The sequence below is a fragment of the Macrosteles quadrilineatus genome, unplaced genomic scaffold (genome assembly GCF_028750875.1).
Source record: "Macrosteles quadrilineatus isolate MER2022 unplaced genomic scaffold, UCM_ALF_1.0 Scaffold_8__2_contigs__length_117827958, whole genome shotgun sequence".
In the NCBI taxonomy this organism is placed as follows: domain Eukaryota; kingdom Metazoa; phylum Arthropoda; class Insecta; order Hemiptera; family Cicadellidae; genus Macrosteles; species Macrosteles quadrilineatus.
The window spans coordinates 94794871-94813907 of NW_026542601.1; the positions used below are offsets into that span (position 1 = coordinate 94794871).

The 19037-nt window shown below is 35.4% G+C and overlaps 1 protein-coding gene across 1 annotated transcript in view; it reads right to left on the reverse strand.

Annotated features, from left to right (window-relative positions):
• LOC129001808 (rho guanine nucleotide exchange factor 12) overlaps positions 1 to 19037 on the reverse strand; it is a 421244-nt gene that overhangs the window by 348233 nt on the left and 53974 nt on the right. Inside the window, exons 5-6 of the mRNA XM_054429256.1 lie at positions 5420 to 5580; positions 1977 to 2183 (exon numbers count right to left, since the gene is read on the reverse strand). Coding sequence (XP_054285231.1) covers positions 1977 to 2183; positions 5420 to 5580 — 368 coding nt within the window. The remainder of the gene's footprint in view (positions 1 to 1976; positions 2184 to 5419; positions 5581 to 19037) is intronic.

Below are 19037 nucleotides of genomic sequence, written 5' to 3' on the forward strand. Positions count from 1 at the left end.
AGCGAGCTGGTCCAGTGGTACAGCGCGGGAGTTCGGTCCCCGAGATACCTGTACAAATCCAGTCGATCACCTATGCATTAGATCTAAGTGGTAATGCCGCGACCCCCTCTAGCCTTAGCATAAACTAATGAGGAAAATATATCCAGGCTTAATTTTTGTCTGCTCAAGAGAGAAAAATAAAAAAATAGATCTATGAAAATATCGTATAAAACACATAATTTTGTTACATGTTACGAAATAAAGTTGGAAATTAATAAGGCGTTATTGAATTTGGGCAGAAATCTATCAACTTGGACAACTAGTATGAACACAAATTGAAATACTATGCTTATATCTGTAGTATGTTAAATTGTCGTAAAACTTGTTCCACATGCTGAAGATATGAACTTTCCTATACACTGTGTCATGTTATATAACATCTAGGAAATATTGGTCAATTAACGTTCTATGTTATGTCCATGGAGAAGGTTCCTATATTTATCGATATACAGTATTAAAATCCCTCAGGGCTCTGCCCCAGTTCTTGCGAAATCGCCACGTTAAGCTTGTTAGAGAGCTGAAGAATATTTTTTGAAAAAAAAACTAATTGATTAATTATATTTTTTAATTATTAAAATTTTTTTTAATTTAGCAGCTGAGAGGAGATTATTTTTATAATTTTAAGCTCATCTGTTCCGTTGAAAGAGGGGACAAGGCACTAGTGAGTAATACAATACTTATAACGTGTATTACTGGCAGTAAAATTTTAATCGTTGCAGGATAAGAAATGGTATAGGTGCAATGGAAAGAGTCAATTTTATAGAGCTATAGCTTAACTATTGATCACGAAATTGTTCTATTTCATTAAGAATTTACTTTCTAACAGAATAACTAAACTATCAAAGCTTTAAACAACGACAAAGTGCTGAGTTAGGAACAGAATAAAGAGTGAAAGATTCTCCAACTTTTTATTCTGGAATTAAGTGCAAGACACCACAGTTTTTGGTTACACCCAATACACTTAACACACAGCATTTGTCTATTTATAAATAATTAAGTATAAACTCTCAAACTGCTCACTAACTAAATTATAGCTCAATTTTAAAGAAGTGCACACAAAAACGACTATCTAAATGCAGGTTTCACAAAGTAACGTTCGTTCAATACAATTGGGTTCGATTTAATCTGGGCGAGGCGAGAAGTTAACAGTGAAATGCCTGGGTTCATGTTGTATTGATTAATACAAGTATCCAGTAATTCAAACAATTCTTCCTTTCAACGCCGGTGTTTTACCCCTTTTAACCATTTTGTAATATCGAAATTACCGGCAAGGTATAAGTAAAATCAAACCAAACTGATAAATAAGTATGCAGAAACTTTTATAAATGAGAACTGAAACAATGAACGCCATAGGTGGTTGATTCTGTATGTACCGTCCAAAATAAATAAGGGGAACGACAATATAGAGCCCAAACTGAAACTATACGTTCTTATACGTCCTAGACACTTACACCTATAAAATGCTTGAACATTCCCCCTATCTTTAATACCACCCAGAATCATTTAGTTCAATAATGGAAACGCCTTATAGGCAACCCATATTCTCAAATTCCCACGTTTCCAAACCTCCGTTATGTTGGTTGCAGACTAAAAAATGTAAAATTTGTCCAAAGGGTTATCTTGATAAAGCCACATTTTACGCAGCCAGTTTAAAATAAAGTAAAATCTATTTAGGTTAGCCAGTTTCTTATTTCTGGTTTCGTTTGGATTTCATGTCGTGGTATGAAAAATTATTTATTTTTTGTCTTTACTTGTTGCAAGCTTGCAACGAAACTTGTTTTCCCCGTTTGCTGATTCAGATTGCTTCTGCAAACCCCCTATTTAATCGTAAAGAGTCTAGGTGGCGCTAAAACTGTTTGTGTTGATTGATTTGATCCGCACTTGACCCAGATTAAAAAGAACCCGTCAATCACACAACACTATTCATCTGTACATACCTCTTGCTCGTAGTGCGACGACAGATTGAGCAGTTGCTGTTGCAACGTCTGCACCCTCCGCTCCGCCCCCGCCAGCTGTTCTTGCTTCTTGATGTCGTTGGTCTTGGCCAGCTCGCTCCGCAGACCGTCCACGAACCTCTGCTCTTTCTCCAGCATCAGTTGTAGCGTGTGTACCCGCTCGTACTCAACTTGTCGTTTCTTCTCACCCTGGAACAAAATTGCGGTTCGATCTTCGAAAATTTGGGGAAATCCGTGTGAGTGATTGATGAGAAAATTCCTCATTGGCTGAATCAGATCAAGGAGTGAAGTTATTTACTTCTGCGTATCAAGTGTATCTTAAATATATCCTCGTATGCGATTTAACAGTCAAATTCTGTTTCTTGATAGTGTAATAACCATAAAAATAATCCATGGAATGAGGTTCTGAATACTGTGTTTTGGCCAATACAAAATTGTTATCTAGTGAAGAATTGAGTTTTTGGATAGATGTTTGATTCTCGACAAAAACTCATCATTGGATTAGGATCACGACTGTGGTCAATTGTTTATGCAGCCTTGAATAAATAAAAAATGAAGATTAAGTATGTGGTTGCATCTTGTACCATAACCATACCGAATACACTTTGTTCACTTTGTTAGCAAAGATCATCTTGGATTGCTGGATACTATAATCTTAACTGTCATCCTTCAAAATTAATCCTGGTTCTACTTTGAAGTTTCATTTTGTAATTAGGGTGTATGCCAAAACGTTTGTACAGATAAAAGGCAGGTAACATTTTATGGCTGACTCTTGGACTCGAAGTATTGGCACAGTTACCAAATCGAATAATGAACAAAGGCAATTTTAGCAGCTGGATCTTGAAATCTTGGCTTATATTAAGTCCAAAATTGAACAGAGGACGAATTTGAGGGCGAATCTTGTACTGGCCTATTTCATGTTACGGTTAAATACACAGGTCCTACAGAAGGATCGTCCTGATTTCTTCGTCTATCAAACTTCAAGACAGGTGCTAGACGTTGTGGCTGACATTGAGAAAAAAATTGCAATTAGGACGTAGCAATCTGGATAACTATCAGGAAAAATGGGGTAAATTCATTATTGATACTTAGCGAATATAAATTGCATCAAATACTCCACAGCATTTGGTACAAACTGCATCGGCTACATGCACGTACGTACAGTACAACAAAGCGTGATGAATAAGTTGCTTGCAACACCCAACACCCAGTAAAATCTTGATAAGGCGGCTCGTAAAATGTTTATGACAATTGAGTGAATAGGAGGTCAATCAGGCAGCAGCAACGCCCCGTGGGAGTCAGCTGTAGAATCAGCTGATAAAATCATCTGTGATTGCGTCAGCTGATGAGGCTTAACGCAGAAAAACTTCCGCTATCTTGTTCACCACAACTTTACAGCTTAAATTTGTGTAGCCTACAACTACGAAAAAGTGATTCCTTAGTCTGTGGTACAACGCAGACTTTACTCAATTAATGTTCATGGTGGACTATATAAGATATTGTCAAGTTACCTACTTTATCGATTATTACCCTTTAACTGTTGCAGGAGTAAAATATAATACCAATTCAAATATTTGAGCTCTGCTATTATGCGTGCTAATGGGTGTGCAACTTAACCCTTTCGTTCCAAAAAATCTCAATATTAGTTAAACATTTCGGAACAGTTTCTTGGATTGCCTTTCCCCAATTATCTAAATGTAAACCACGATTTAGTTTGGAATTTTAGTCTATCATTTGTCATCGATTTTATGTATTTTAGTTTACAATTTATACTGTCCAAAACGAATTTAATAGGGTGGAATTAGTAGTTTATGGAACCGTGCAGATTTGAATATTTCTTCAATCAGGTAAGCTACTATCATAGATAAAACATTGTATTGCTTAGTCTAGATGCTACTGTACAATTTAATAATACAAATTACTGTAGACTTCTTTATTTCAGCAGGCTTAAGGGATGAGTGTATGCAAAAATTACAAAAGCTAACCTGCAATAAAGCTTACCTACAGCTAAGGTTTAATAGTAGGCTAACAAATCATTAGGCTATACAAATATAAATGTTCATTTCTTTAGGACTCAAGGTCATTTCTTGGGGACTCTTGTTGCCTTGCCGTGTTACTCAGTCAGACATTTCCGATGAAGATTTAAAATTGTATTCAGGTTTATAAATTTCTTTTACAACTTTCTTTCTCAAGTTAATTTCTACGCATTTACTCTCAATGAAGCTAAATTACAAAAAGTATAGCGTTTTTAACTGTTTACTTCCTTGGGAATAAGAGGGTTAGAGCGGGTAATCACAAAAAAAACTACTTATGACATTATAAAAGCATGTTACTAATTTTGATAAAACAATGAACTTTTAGCTGGAATTTATTTTTGTTGAAAAGGCCTCTTCATAAAATAAACGTATATAAGTTACAGTATTAGTTTTATGAAAATCTTCACTCTTATGTATTTGACGATAGCTATTGTCGCAGTCATTTATATTTGTACTGTAGAAAAATTAGTGAAGCGTATGTAACAAAATTGTACTAGACAAGTAGTCCAATGGAGATTGTACCGACAATCATCTTATTGTCAACGAATCACAGCCAATCTACAAGACAGCGCAGCCATGACCTCCTCAATGCAGTTATCTCAACTTGCATCTTGGCCACCATCTCAGTACCGACGTACACTTGCAGCTTGGCCACCAGGATCGTTATCAATGTGTCAGGGACCGTCAAATCACGCCACCACGCACCGAGGCATCAATCAAATAACCGAATCACCTCAACAACCCTCTCTGTGTTGTAGGTTTAACGTGTGAATTTCCGTAAAAAAAGTATCTAGGCTATCCCAGCACCAAAGTATCCGCTTGTACCTTAGCCTTTCATTCGGTGCAGACGACGTCTACACTTGCAGCTAGGCTTCCCTCTCAGTACCGACTTATTGTTCCTCAAATCGGCCTCCTCTGTACCGACGTCTCAATTTGTAATTTATCCTGTTTTCCTCCAATACTTTTTCTTGGGCATTGTCTCCGTGGTACATTCACATCTCCAATTCCCTAAGCTCGTACCTACTCTCTATTAAACCTGCACATCTATCAGATAGGATACTTGTTTCTCAAACTTGTGGTACTATCGTAAATTCTTCAGTTATCTACGACTGATTCCTTACTCTCTTTTCCCATAACATTGAATACAAAAAACTTAGTTTTGTTCTTTTAAAAGTAATTTATACATTAGCAAAGTTGAATTTGAACACTTTCCAATTACGTACTTAATTCATTAACAAAGCATGGTACTTCCATAATGTTTTGTTTACATCATATCCAACAGCATATAAAATGATCTTGTCCTACCGAAAACTAGAACCACCATGTTCCAAGGGCTAAATAACCTAACATCAAACCTTACAAAAGTATTACAGTAGCAGTGGCACTTACGTCAACAGGCTGAGGCCCGGTGATGCGATCTCTAGAGGGTGCCGAGTGGTGATGTTGCAGCGGTGACCTGGCCATGCCTGGGGAGGCGATGGATCCCGTAGGTGATCTGGCTACGTGGCTGGCACAACGCTGCTGTACCGTCAACACTACTTGCGGCGCGGCTGGAAAATAAAAATAGGATAATGACATGCGGACACAAAAAAACAAGTGCTTCAAACTGTTGCAGACCTGCGTCAACACCACCTGAGGAACAAGAAGTGTTTCTTATCGCCGGAGACCTGGCAAAACTACTAGTATTTAAACACCATCGAAGGAACAAGAAGTCCTTTTAATCGTAGTGTATCTTAGTATATATGTTACCGCTGAACCGTCAACAGAACATGGGACGAGCATGTCACATAGGCACACGTAAGTGCAGTAACTACGAGATCTACACCTACAGGTCCTTATAATGATTTGAACGCTATTTGCACGTCAACGCCACTGGGGGAACAAGAGATCCTTTTAATATGATAGTGTAAAATCTTAGGATAACTGTTAATAATACTGGTACGTCAACTCCACCGAATAAACTAGAAGTCCCTTCCGACGTAGGAGACCTTGATATGTAGCCGCTGAACCATCAATAGTACCTGGGACTAGCATTTCACAGAGGTAAGTAACAACGAGAACAACACAAAAATACCCCCGCCGCAGCAAACCTGCAGACTTAGCGAATTTCCATCTGCCTGATTGGATTTAAACTAAAATGTCTCCTTAAAAATATCACATTTATTCCCTATTTAAACAGAACTAGTGGAACCCCGTCGAAATCGACGGTTAATCTTGAGGTTTTATGTAAATTCAGCTAACTGCGTTGGATAGAGTGAAGTCATTAAAATCTTAGTTATATGAAGGGAGGATAAGCAATAATAAGTATGACGATTGTGTTCCCTAAAAACGTGATTGATGAATTCGTTTAACACAATATTTCCTACCTTTCTTTTTATCGGCTTTAGGTTGCCCAAAAGGTTTTTTAGGAGTCTTATAATTGTTTGTTCATAAACACCCTTAAATCCAAGGCCACACTAAACAAACCTTAAATCATAGAATGAACAACAAGGATATGGGGTAGCTGAACAAGGCTTTCTTTAGATAGTTGCCCTCAAATAAATTGCTATGCTAAAATATTATAATCTTAGAACTTATCTACAACAAATTAGCTGAAAAATCTCATGAATTAACAATTTTTGAACAAACTTTCCTGTTCATGGTAACGTACCTCTCGTGTGTGAACAAGGAGCCGGTGAACTTGTAAAGTTCTCTTACACTGGCAAAAGCCGACCGATAACTGAACTGAGCTTACTATTATCTGGCTTAGTCATGGCAACACCTTGCAAAATAAGCGGATAGTGTGAGTTATCACGGTCGGTCCCCGGTGGCTGCGAACTCAGCTGATACACGAGAGGCTTGACAAGTTTCATTGTTTGGCAAAAAAATAGTGTTTGAGCCTGATTGGGCATAAACTAAGCTTTGCTGGATGTGTAATATGCGTGTTCATGTCTTTTGAACACAACAACTATTATTTAACAAAATGAAACAACGATCGAGATTACTAGATTCAAGATTTAATACAGTATATCGATATTGCAAGTCCTTCGAATTTAATTATGTAATATTCTCTATCGATTTAAATAACATTAGGCATAACCTAATTCAACAGTTAATTAGTTAACTAGTGTACCTGTTGCTCGAATTCGAGCAATTGCGAAGCATTTCAGGCGACTCACGAAGATTATGGAAATACTCACGATCTACACAACAGTTAGATAAAATCAAAATCTTTTGTAAATATCTTGTATTTTCTCAAAAAGCTGATCTTGTTTTTTAGTGTTTCTACAAATTATTCCCTCTCTTAGCCGCATTAGGTTGTCTATAATAGATTGTAAATGAAAAAAAAAACATTATTTCTTTTCTTCTACCTACTTGGTTGTGTTCTATGACTTTTTCTATGTTTCCATTGTTTGCAAATCGGTTATTTCAATGATTGCTCAAGAAATGTAGCATATTGTTAATTTAGTTTTATTTTTAGCCAATATCAAATTGTCCAGGATTTCTCGCTTTTTTCCATTGTAATAATTTCACCAACCCAAGTTTCGTCTACAGATGGAATACGCCAAAGAATATCACCTACGTACAATCTCCAAGAAGTGGTAAAAAAGGGAGAAACCAAGCCATACAATAGATATAAGTTAACTCCATAAGAAATAATTTTAAGAGTTACTGTGATATTAGGATTTTCCACTGATTTGGTAATAGAACATTATATTGCAAAACATGACACGATGCAGAATAAAATCAATTTTAAAATCAGAAAAACCCATTGCAAATACTGTACTTCATTTTGAAAAAATCAATAAATCACAATTTAAATATTAACAGCTGTTTCATTAAAAAGTAGTGTTGAATTATGCATATGGTAAACAAATTTAAAGATGCACCTTTAAGGCTTCTGGGGCAGAGCCCCAAGGGAGTTTACCTCATTCCTCTTTTGATGGCTCATCTACAGACCAAGACCTTTCTTTAGAGACCCCTACCAAGTTTCTAAGCCCAGCCGTTCTCTCAAATTAGCTGTGACAAAAACCCCGTTTTCCTCCATAAGAATAACATGGGATGGGAATTTAAAGGCCACGGGGGCAGAGCCCCAAGGGAATTCACCATGTTTCTCTTTTGATGGCTCATCTACAGACCAAGACCTTTCTTTAGACACCTCTACCGAGTTTCTACGCCCAGCCGTTCTCTCAAAATAGCTGTGACAAAGAAAAACAGTTTCAAATTAATATATAGAAGAAAGATTTTGCAGCAGCTTTTTTATATATTTTTTTATATTTTTTTCCTAACTACAATTAATTGTGTTTGTAATAAAATGGAATAATACATAGAATAACATAATTCAAGAGTTGATTTCTCGACTAAATGCTTCGACTTGAACCATGCTTAACTAATGCAATCCTCTCTATCGCTATAACACTAGGTATAATTCCACACTTAATTTATTCAAACTGAGTGAGAAAAGCTGTGTTGTATGTCAGATGAAAAATCACTAACGCAGGTACATTAAGCATCTTGGAATTTTAGTCAATTGGATTTTAATTGCAAATAAATAACATACTCAGTAAAAAAAAAAAACCATGACAGTTTATGGGGAAGACGTTTTCAAAAGAATTAATTCTTTGACTTTTACCCAGATTAGGAGCAAATGGTTTACGAACAAAATAATTTAAAACTAGGCATTAAAATTACTTAACTCAGGTTTCAAGAGTAAAACAATCTAAACAATGACGTTAATAATTAACTCAATAGCAAGAGCTGATAAGGTTGATTTGTATTAAAATAATTCAGCAAAAAGCAATTAACGACGTAATTGACCACAAACTACTAGATCGGTTGTGACGTATCAGCGTTCTTAGAAAACCAATAAAGTTATGATAACAGTTAAGCGAGGCGGTGACTACAAAGAATACAGATCTAAGACCTTCAACGCATGGCTTTAATGAGCTATACAAAAATGTTTACAGTCTAAGTGAATTTGCGATTGTTTTTATGGGTTTTAATGGACATTAATAAATTAAAATTACAACACGAAGTAGTCCGCATTCGCATAATGAGTGTTTGATGGATGGACACAAAAACGATGTTAAGAAAAACGTATAGAATCAAAAGAATTGCCATATTTTATAATCGAAGGCTACAACAATGATTTTATTCTCTAAAACATGTCCGAAACCAATCAACGTGGACTAATTACTGTACGTAACGTAGTAGCACTTTATTAGATAAAAACTACCTAAACTTACAACATGTATGTCGCAACCATTGTGTAAGCAAACGTCCCCTATATTAAATAAGTACTGTAATACCATAAGTCTCATGGTAAGACCTAGATCCGGAAAAATTATTATCACCGAAAACATAAAATTTTTCCTAAATAATTTTGTAAAATACAAAAATTTAATAAGTACATATAGTTAGTACATTGAAGCGTTACCAATGGTTACAGAGAAACTAAAAAATAGAAACCTTGTTATTCTTATGGGGAATAAGCTAACCGCTATAGAAAAGGTTTTTTATTACTGTATATGTTTTTCCTTCCATGTGCAGTATTGAAACATAGATTAAATGAGTAGACTCCTTAACATATGATTGACATTAATGTTATTTTGATCGGAAATAAATTACCATTACAGGAAATATCCGAGCAAAATATCAGAGTAGTGGAAATTCTATCAGTCTGAAGTTTTGGGGCGGGGCGGTGGGGGTATTTTTTGTTCCTGGTAACCCAGAAACGAAAACTACGGAGGTCTCGGACCTAGGTCTTAAGATGACGACTTCGGAACAACTACTTATTTTTGGAAATTCGACAAAAGCGATTTAAATTATTATCAAGACGAAAAGAAAGGTGAAAAGATATGCCGGACGGTGCTGCTCTCGCGGAGTAGTGGATATACCGTGAACTACCAGGAAACGTAACAGTACTAGAGTACATTGCATTGCTTTACTACACTCCTTCACCGCATGGCACAAATAAGGTATTTGAGTTATTTCGTATTAACAAGCGAACGTGTGTTATAATTATTCAAAATAATATGCGATGTATTTTATAAACACAACTGGAATTGTTGCATCTCAACCCTTACGGTTGGAAATGGATTGTTAAGATGTATTAAAAGAGAAAGTTGTAGTTTCATCTAAAATAATTTATAGACAGACCCCGAGTAAAATTTTTATAAAAAAAAAATGCATTTTAACTGTCCCGTCTTAAATAAAATAGGCGTTTGGTTAAGCCAGCGATCACATGAAACCAAAGCGAACGTATATTGTACAAACCAGGTATTTAAATTAGGCTAAACAAGAACAAAAGTTACATCAGTACCACCAAACTAAATAATTTTAACACAGGCAGAGGAGATGCAGCACACTATATACCTAGGAGAAATAGGTTTAATAAATGATAATGGCGCGTGCGATAACCATGCAGCATGGGTGACGTATGACAATTTGTTAGCACTGAGGTACTGCTAAGGTGTACTATACTGGTATAGTAGTGGGAGCTGAACAAATAGCCGACCAAGTCATTAACTATCACCAAACGACTGTCAGATAGCCACTAGACGTATTGTGGTGAGGAGGGAGTTGGTGATAGTGTGGGTACACCCATTGTTGTGGTTAGTGGTACAAGTGAATAGGTAAGGAACTATTGACTAATACGTCATGGTATATACAGTACTGCCACGGAGGTTGTATATTAAAATGTACACAGCATATCTCACCCATTCCAAATTCAAATTAATTTCATACTATGAATAATATATTACAGTATTCTTCCCTTTGCTTTTGCTAATAAAACGACATAACAGTGCTGCAGTATTAGTAGGAGGAAAGCTAATGAACTATTTTAGTTATGATTAGCAACGTATTTATCCCAAGCAGTCAGTAAAACAAATTTGGAAATTTTGCTTTTGATTTTAATTACTTTATAATTTAAGATGTTTTAGATATCAATATTATCGTGGGGTGAATAAAATTATTGGTCGTCTTTTCAAAACTGAAAGGCTATCGGTTTCATTTCCATTAGATGTATTCCTCCATGCAGTTCTGATACCACCCAAGTGAAAACATTCAAGAATCTAATTTTTTTCTATCATTGTTAGTCACCTAGGTCAACATTACGTATTTTACGTATCCCATTTTACCTGTTGATATGCAATCAATCAAACGTTAGACTGTCACCTAACGCACGCAAACGGAAATTACTTTCATGCACGCAACAGCTCGAATCTGCCTATTTCGGAATGTTGCGCATAATATACAGTTTATTATTCAAAATATATACTGTATATTATTGTATATATATTCAACCACTTTCAACCTAGTTTTCCCCGGACCAAATAATATTTTACTTGTTTCACTCGTTTCCAGTTTAAACTCCTTGCAAAGATCATATCCAATTATAGAAACAACTGCTCCAGTGTCTAACTTAAAAAAATATCATGCCCCTTAACATTAAGTTTTACTTTACAAGGATGTTGTCCTCCAATCTCTTCTATGGTCAATTCCCCTAAATAGGTTTTAGGTTTTTCTAATGGTTCATTACTTTTATTAATTTCTCTCACTTCAAATCCTTTGGTACAACATCTCACATAATGTCCCTTTATTCCACATCTGAAACATGTAGACTGATTGGCAGGACAATCATTGCTATTGTGATGCCCAACAAATCCACATTTGTTACATTTGCCTTTCTTTGAAAAGCTTTGATCTTGACTTTTATTGCAAGAACTGTCCCTAAACCGATGTTTAGTGGATTGATTAATACCCTTATTGACAAACTTAATTTCTGGTGATTCCCTCACTACTTTTTGTGTTGTTTTAAACTCTCTGCTTGTCTTGCTTTCAAAATTGCTGTACTTAAAGTTAATTTTTCATCCAACTGTAAATTTTGAGAAAGTTTATCATCATTTACCCCAATTGCTATCAAATCTCTAATTAGTTCATCTTTTAATTCCCCAAGTTTACATCGCTCTGCCAGTTTGTGTAAACTATTTATAAAAGAATCAACAGGTTCCCCCTCAGACTGACGTCTTTTTAGAAATTTAGCTCTCTCATATACAATGTTGATTTTGAAACCTAAGTAAGACTCAAATCTACCCTTGACAGTGTCATAACTCTGTAATTCTTCATCTTTTAATCCGAAAGATGTTAGAAGGTCTTCTCCTTCATCTCCTAGACAGTATAAAAGCATATTAACTTGATTTTCCCCACTCTTACTGTCTAATCCTGAAGCTAATCTAAACCTTTCAAACTTTCTTATCCATCTAGGCCATTCAGAAGGTTCCCTGAAATTGAAAGGTTCAGGTGTGACAAGTTGGTACAGTATTGAACTGTACTAACTGTACTACTCACTGCTTCAGCCATTCTTAGTTCTTTCTTCTCCACAAAAGTTTATTTAACCTGACACCATGAAGTGAAAGGTAAAACTCACACCACAGTTAAACATTTAAACCACTACTACTTAAACTTTATACTTAAACTTTTTACTTGGTTACTTTATTAGCCAAGATTCCAAAAGTAAGTCTTCAAGCTCAAAACAACAATACAATCAAAACAAACATCAAATATGCAACATATGATAACAAATTATAAAAATACCAAACAGCACATATTGAATAGTGTCAGAAAATGTCAATGTTTTGGTATACACACATTTTAGTTAGAGACAATGGTAGAAGCTTATTTGTTGTGTAGCAGTAGAGTCATACCAACCAAGATTCAAGAGGGAGAAAATAGCAGCTTGTAGGGGAGACGGGAACAAATGGGATACGAAGCTTTAGGGATTACAGCCATTTGGAGCACACCCAATACCGCACGACCTTCCTACAGCGTAAACATTGTAGTTTGAAGAAAAACACAAAACATACTGTTACTTCGACTCGTGGTCCTTATATCTCATCCACTAAATGGTAAAACGCTCTACATATGTATCAAGTTTTAGTAAGAGTAGTAAAAGAATGGCCGTCTGCAATGCGTTAGTAAATACAGTATAAGTTTGTTTTATGGCCATGAATTGATACAGTGATAGACTGTGTGTTAGTAATTACAAAATTTAAACATTCATTATTTATTTAGATTTGCTTAACAACACATTTTATCCTATCATATTACTCTTATGCACAGCCCTAATCAGTCATGATACAATTCTTAAACTTATTTATTTTTACTATAAATATGTATATAGAACATAAACACAACATGTAAATAGACATTTTGACACAATATTAAGTTTCGAACGTCTATACACGTTTATTCGTCGTTCATTTGTTTATATATTAACTTTTGATTAATTTAGACGAATAATTATACATTATGGTTGTTAAACATCCAAATTTTCAGCCAAGCGTTCTTCTGGTTTTAAATATTTTATTCAATAGAATTGTGTAGAGCTAACCATCTATAACCACCCATTTCTAACCAATCAAAACATATGGAAGTACAGTATTAGCATCGGTAACACTCAAGTTAAAATATGTAAAAATCTAATATTTTATCGTATCAAATATTAATTTGAACAACATATTTTCCAAGTGCATCGTCAAGTTAACCAGAACGAAATAGTTTGGTTTTCACTAATATCCAAACACGCACATCCAACGTCCGACAGTAGCCTTGGTGTAAACATAGCTGCGCAGACTGGCTGGCTTCCCTCCAAAAGTACCGCCGCAGATCAGCTGTTCCCTCTATCACCCTCTTTCTCTTACTCAAAGATCCCTGCCTAATCACCATCGCCGAGCTATTTTAGCCATAAGCTTACGATTGTAGGGTTGAGTACATAAAGTGCAAGAACTACTTGTTCGGGTTTTGAATTCGTTGAGATTCTCAATTTTATACAAAAACAATTCTACAACGTTTCATCCACTGCGCTTGAAAATAATGTTTCTTTCCTATCTAACTTTATATACTCACGTCCTTCAGTCATACATAGTTTTAACACTGCATTTTGTCCCTGCCTCATTTGAACAATAAATTACGAGCTCAAGAATTACATCAACCTCTTCAAATTACGGAAACGTACAGGTAAAATTGAATGATAATCGTTGTATTGTATTAGATTTATCTGTTTCAGAACTACTGTACACGTAACTCTTTATATAATGGCAAGATTATATAATGGCGTGGGACGACACGTAAAGCTTTTTTAATTACTACAATCCACAGTTTCATTCGGAAGAATCACTCATTAAATGCCCAATAATCAAGGACAGATGGATCCAGTTCCTGACTTTTCCCAGTATCTAATCGGCGACTTTAATAGCCAGGTGAGTACTGTAACCACCCAGCTACCCAGCTAAATATGTTTGTTAAAAATCGCCAAAACAATTCGTACTCAGGTAATCATTAAAAATTATTAACTTTTTAAATGCACGGAGAGGCTAAAACCTCGGGCGCGTTGTAAGCTTACGGTTGGTAAAAATAGTCAATTGTGCCAGATAGTGACAGACAGATTACTACGCCACTGGGATATACACAACAATATAAACGATAATTAATCACCTTGACACAGAGACAGTGAAGAGAACGTCGGAATGCGGACTGTCACCTGCCAAGCTGCCATCTAGATCACTACTTCCGTACTACTAGTGCGTTCACCGCTCACTACAATGGGGTTACTGTCAAGGTAATGAAGTAGTGAGGAAGAGATTGATTAGAAATATATTTGGTGCCATGTTATTCCTGTCAATGGCCCACAGGCTTTAGAAATATTAAGACTGACCTCGTATTGCGTGAATTCAAGACTTTACCTTTTTATAGTTCATTTCGATATCCCAAGGATTGCTTTTTATGGCAAATAATGGCTAAAAGTACCCCGTCAGACAATCCTTAACATGTGTCGGCGTTTAAAAAATCCCCCGCCACAGCAAACCTACAGACTAAACTAATTTCCATTTGCCTGGTTTTGTTTTCACTTACATCTATTTAAATAGGTATCAATAAGTTTAACGAATACCTAGGTTTCCTGCTTCAAACTTCCTTCGTTTCTATAAACAAGGAAACTATTAATAGTTGACTTATTCTTCATAAGAATAACGCAACGTGGGGATTTTAAATTTAAAATGTTTCGATGTTACTTCAGTACACTTAATAAGCCCCACAGAATTGTGTGGAAAGAAATTGTGAAATTTCATAATTTTAGGGCCGAACATTGGAAAAACCAACGTTTACCCCATTAAATCTCAAATAAACCAAAGTATATGTTTTGTTAAAAAGCTAAAAACAAAGCCTTAAACCAGACTTCAAATAGTCAACCGAGTCAAAAATGACAGCTGTTCAAAGATTTATTGAATTTGCAACGTTATTATACGCTACCTTCTCAGGAGGCACCCGCTAGAAGACAGAAGAAAATCATTAACGCACGCATAGGCCAAAATGCACATAAAATTAAAGCTCTTTATTATTAGAATACATTACAATGCCGCACATTAAATTTGAGCTCAAAGAACAACCGAGTCAAAAATGCAGCCATTTAAAGATTCAAAATTGCATACTCAAGAAATATTTCGACGTCTGTCATTTTTGACTCGGTTGTCTATTTGAAGTCATGTTTACGGCTTTGTTTTTAGTTCAACAAAACTTTTATCTGATTTACATGTCAACCTATGCTTATCTTTAAGATTTTCAACTTACTCCCAATGGGCCATCCTCCATAGGTGACATCCGAACACCTTATGTACAAAAAAAGTTGCTTACTGTTACCAGTAATGATATACCAAATACGGTTGTGATATCTCTTTTCGTTTTCAAGCTACAAAGTCGTCCAAAGACTTAATTATCTTCTTTATTTATTTCAACGGACATTCAATTTCGATGTACAGTACAATATGCTTACAAACGTGATACAATATCACGATATGCTAGTATCACGATATTACAAGATGACTAATATTAGATTACAACTTTAAAATGGCGGATACTTAGACAATACGTAAAAAAAACAAGTGATTAACAACATAATCCAAAGTTGAACACTTCCAAAAGTTATTATTGCCAAGTAAATATACGTAGGGCCAGGAATGGCTTCCGATCCCATGACTTTTTGTGAGTCATCGTCAACTCGGATAACAATTAATTATTGAGTAGATTACTGCATCACACTATTTTTGTACAATCCAGTTTTTAATGATTTTGTGTACTTTGAAAACGAAAATTTAAAAGTATTTAAATTTGTCTAAGCAAGGTGTACTTAAAACTGCATAATTACAAAGAAAAAAAGGTATTAAGATTTTATACTTTCATTTGATATTTCTAGTTTACTAATTTACTTTACAAAAAATTTTCAAGGTAAGTTATAATTCCTTATTGGGCTTTAAATGGATGATGCTAACTCACGACGTTTGATGGTAAAAAAAATAAAGGCTGGACATAGATCTCTTATATATAGAGATCTATGAGGCTGGACCGTTTTCATTGTGGCGTGCGTTTAGAATAAATGCCAATGGCATACAAAATCGCAAATAAAACAATAATTACATATTACAACCCATTTACACTTAGGTAAAAAAACGTGGGCATATTTCAGGTACATTACTGAACATGTGTCTGGGATTCTTTTGCATTATTTACCGTTCACAGAGATAACGAGCCGACGGGGATGTGAGGGTGACTAACGTCAACATTTTGATGATTCATACACTAGTGACCTTGACGGTGTCACAGCAAGGTCATCGGCCTTCAGAATCAGACTGTCACTGACGAGGGACGTCATTTAATTATTTCCTTGTCCCAATTAAGCCGCAGAACGAGCAGTAGTCCTCCGCCGCCGCCATCTCATTGTACGGTGTAGTCTACATGTACGAACTGCGTGTTACCACTGAAAACATACTACTATAACCATAAGGTTATAGTAGTATGTTTTCTGTGGTGTTACGTAACTGGTAATTCCACAATAGTTTCGACATTGTTCAACACCGGTTAAGATGCGAGTGATGTCATTTTAAAACGAAGTCGTATCTTATGCACATATACATTCCCATCTAAGTTATGGAACAATTGTATGGGGAGGTAGTAATTATAAAAAAAACGTTTGTCATTGCAAAAAAGAGCTATAAAAATCATGTACAATGTTGATTTCAGTACACACAGTAAACCATTATTTATGGAGGCTACTATTTTAACTGTACAAGCAATGTATATTTTAGACTGCCTTGTGTTTGCAAAAAATAGTTTTAGTAAAACAGACACACATGAAAATGTACAGTTACAACACACGAAACCGCTGCAATTTTATATCTAGACAGTGTCGATACAGCACCACAGCTACTAGTTTTATTGGAAAGTCCAAACAGTATTATAATATGTTATCTTATGGAATTAGATGTTTTAATTGTTCTAAATTTAAAACGGTACTTAAAAACTACCTGTTAAACCTGTGCCCATATAGAGAAATAGACTTTATAAATTATGTTAAATTAAACCCTAGTTCTAAGACATTTCCTTGACTGTGCCATGCATGTAAACGAGTGTAACGACAATAAAGCATTCTTATTCTCATTCTTAAACGACACTGAAAATATTTCAACGCACCAATAATTGTAATAGTTCAACAATTTTCTTTATATTGAGACAGCGACATAATTCTGTACTATGAAACTTGAATAGTGAGGAAGATGGAGTAAGATTATTAGCTTTGTTAGTCCTACTGACCTAAACACTTCCCTTAGAAAGGAGTGGATATTCAATGAGCACCTCAAATAACAATCGTCCGCTTCTGACCAGCCTTCATTAGACTAATACTGTATGTTTAATTGCTATAGCATTGTTGCTACGGTAGACAGGGAGTCAATGAAGCGGCGCAGTGTACAGACCAGGGTAGCTGCCATGTGTTTAGTTTTGTTCTCTGTTTATTTACTGTTTGTCGACGGTAATGCTCAGTCTGCATTTACATTCCTGGCCGACTTCCGGTAACCGCGTCTTGCCTGTACCGTGTACCCCTACACTTGTACAGCTACAGTTGTGTAGCGAGAATGTAGCTTGATTAGCAATGAGATCATCTTAAAACAGAGTTTATTTTCATTCTTAAATGTCAATTACAAAAGCGAAATGAAAGTTCAAAAATGTCTCTTCCATCAATACAACCACATACACAAACTTCAATTAATAGAAATAGTTAATAGAACCCAGTTAATAGAGTTTATGAACTTGTATTTTGTTTGTCATTTGTATTTTTCACCTCACGCGTGAATGGATTGAATTGCATCGAAAATGTATTTAACAAGCTGTAAACTCTTATGACGAACATAGCGTAGTTTACTTGAATGGGTGATAAAAAACCTATTACACAATTCAAACGGAACTGTAACTACATAGCCAAAAGAGACCTGACCTGTGCGTAGACATAGTTGCAAAATTATTTTAAATGAGTATGGTTTTAAACAAATTACGACACTTTTAGCATTAGATTCCATTGTGCTTGCGAATTGGTATAAGAATATACATTGTTTTTAGGCAAAAAGACATATGGCAAAGGGTGATTAATAGTTTACATTGTAGGTTAGTGTTTTTGATTCCGAAGACGTCTTAGTGGCTGGCATATTGCTTTTTAAATCATTGTTTATAAATTGCGTTACTCAGGCGGTGATAGTGGACGTGTTGTGTAAATTTATCAATATACCTTGTGCATTTTGTGGAATCTTAATATATAAAAGGCAAAGCCCTCACTGACTGACTCACTCACTCACTCACTTACTCACTCATCACTAATTCTCCCACTTCCCATTTACTTAGGAGGCTGAAATTCGGTACACCGATTCTTTGGGCATTAAATAAGAAAACTAAGTAGTTTTTATTCTGATCGGGCTTTCGGGCTTCGCCCCAGTGGCTCTGGAATTTCCCATGTTATCCTTATGATTTTCCATATTTAAAAAAGAATTTCTTAACAGCTGTTTCAATTAAACAAGTTGGTTCTGTTCTATGATGTTCAATAGCATTAAAGTTACAAGGATTACCAACAGGGTGCAGCACTATTATGTTTTTAAATTTATGATTACAGCCAATTTTCAACAAAAAGGTGAGTGAGCGTAGCGAACGA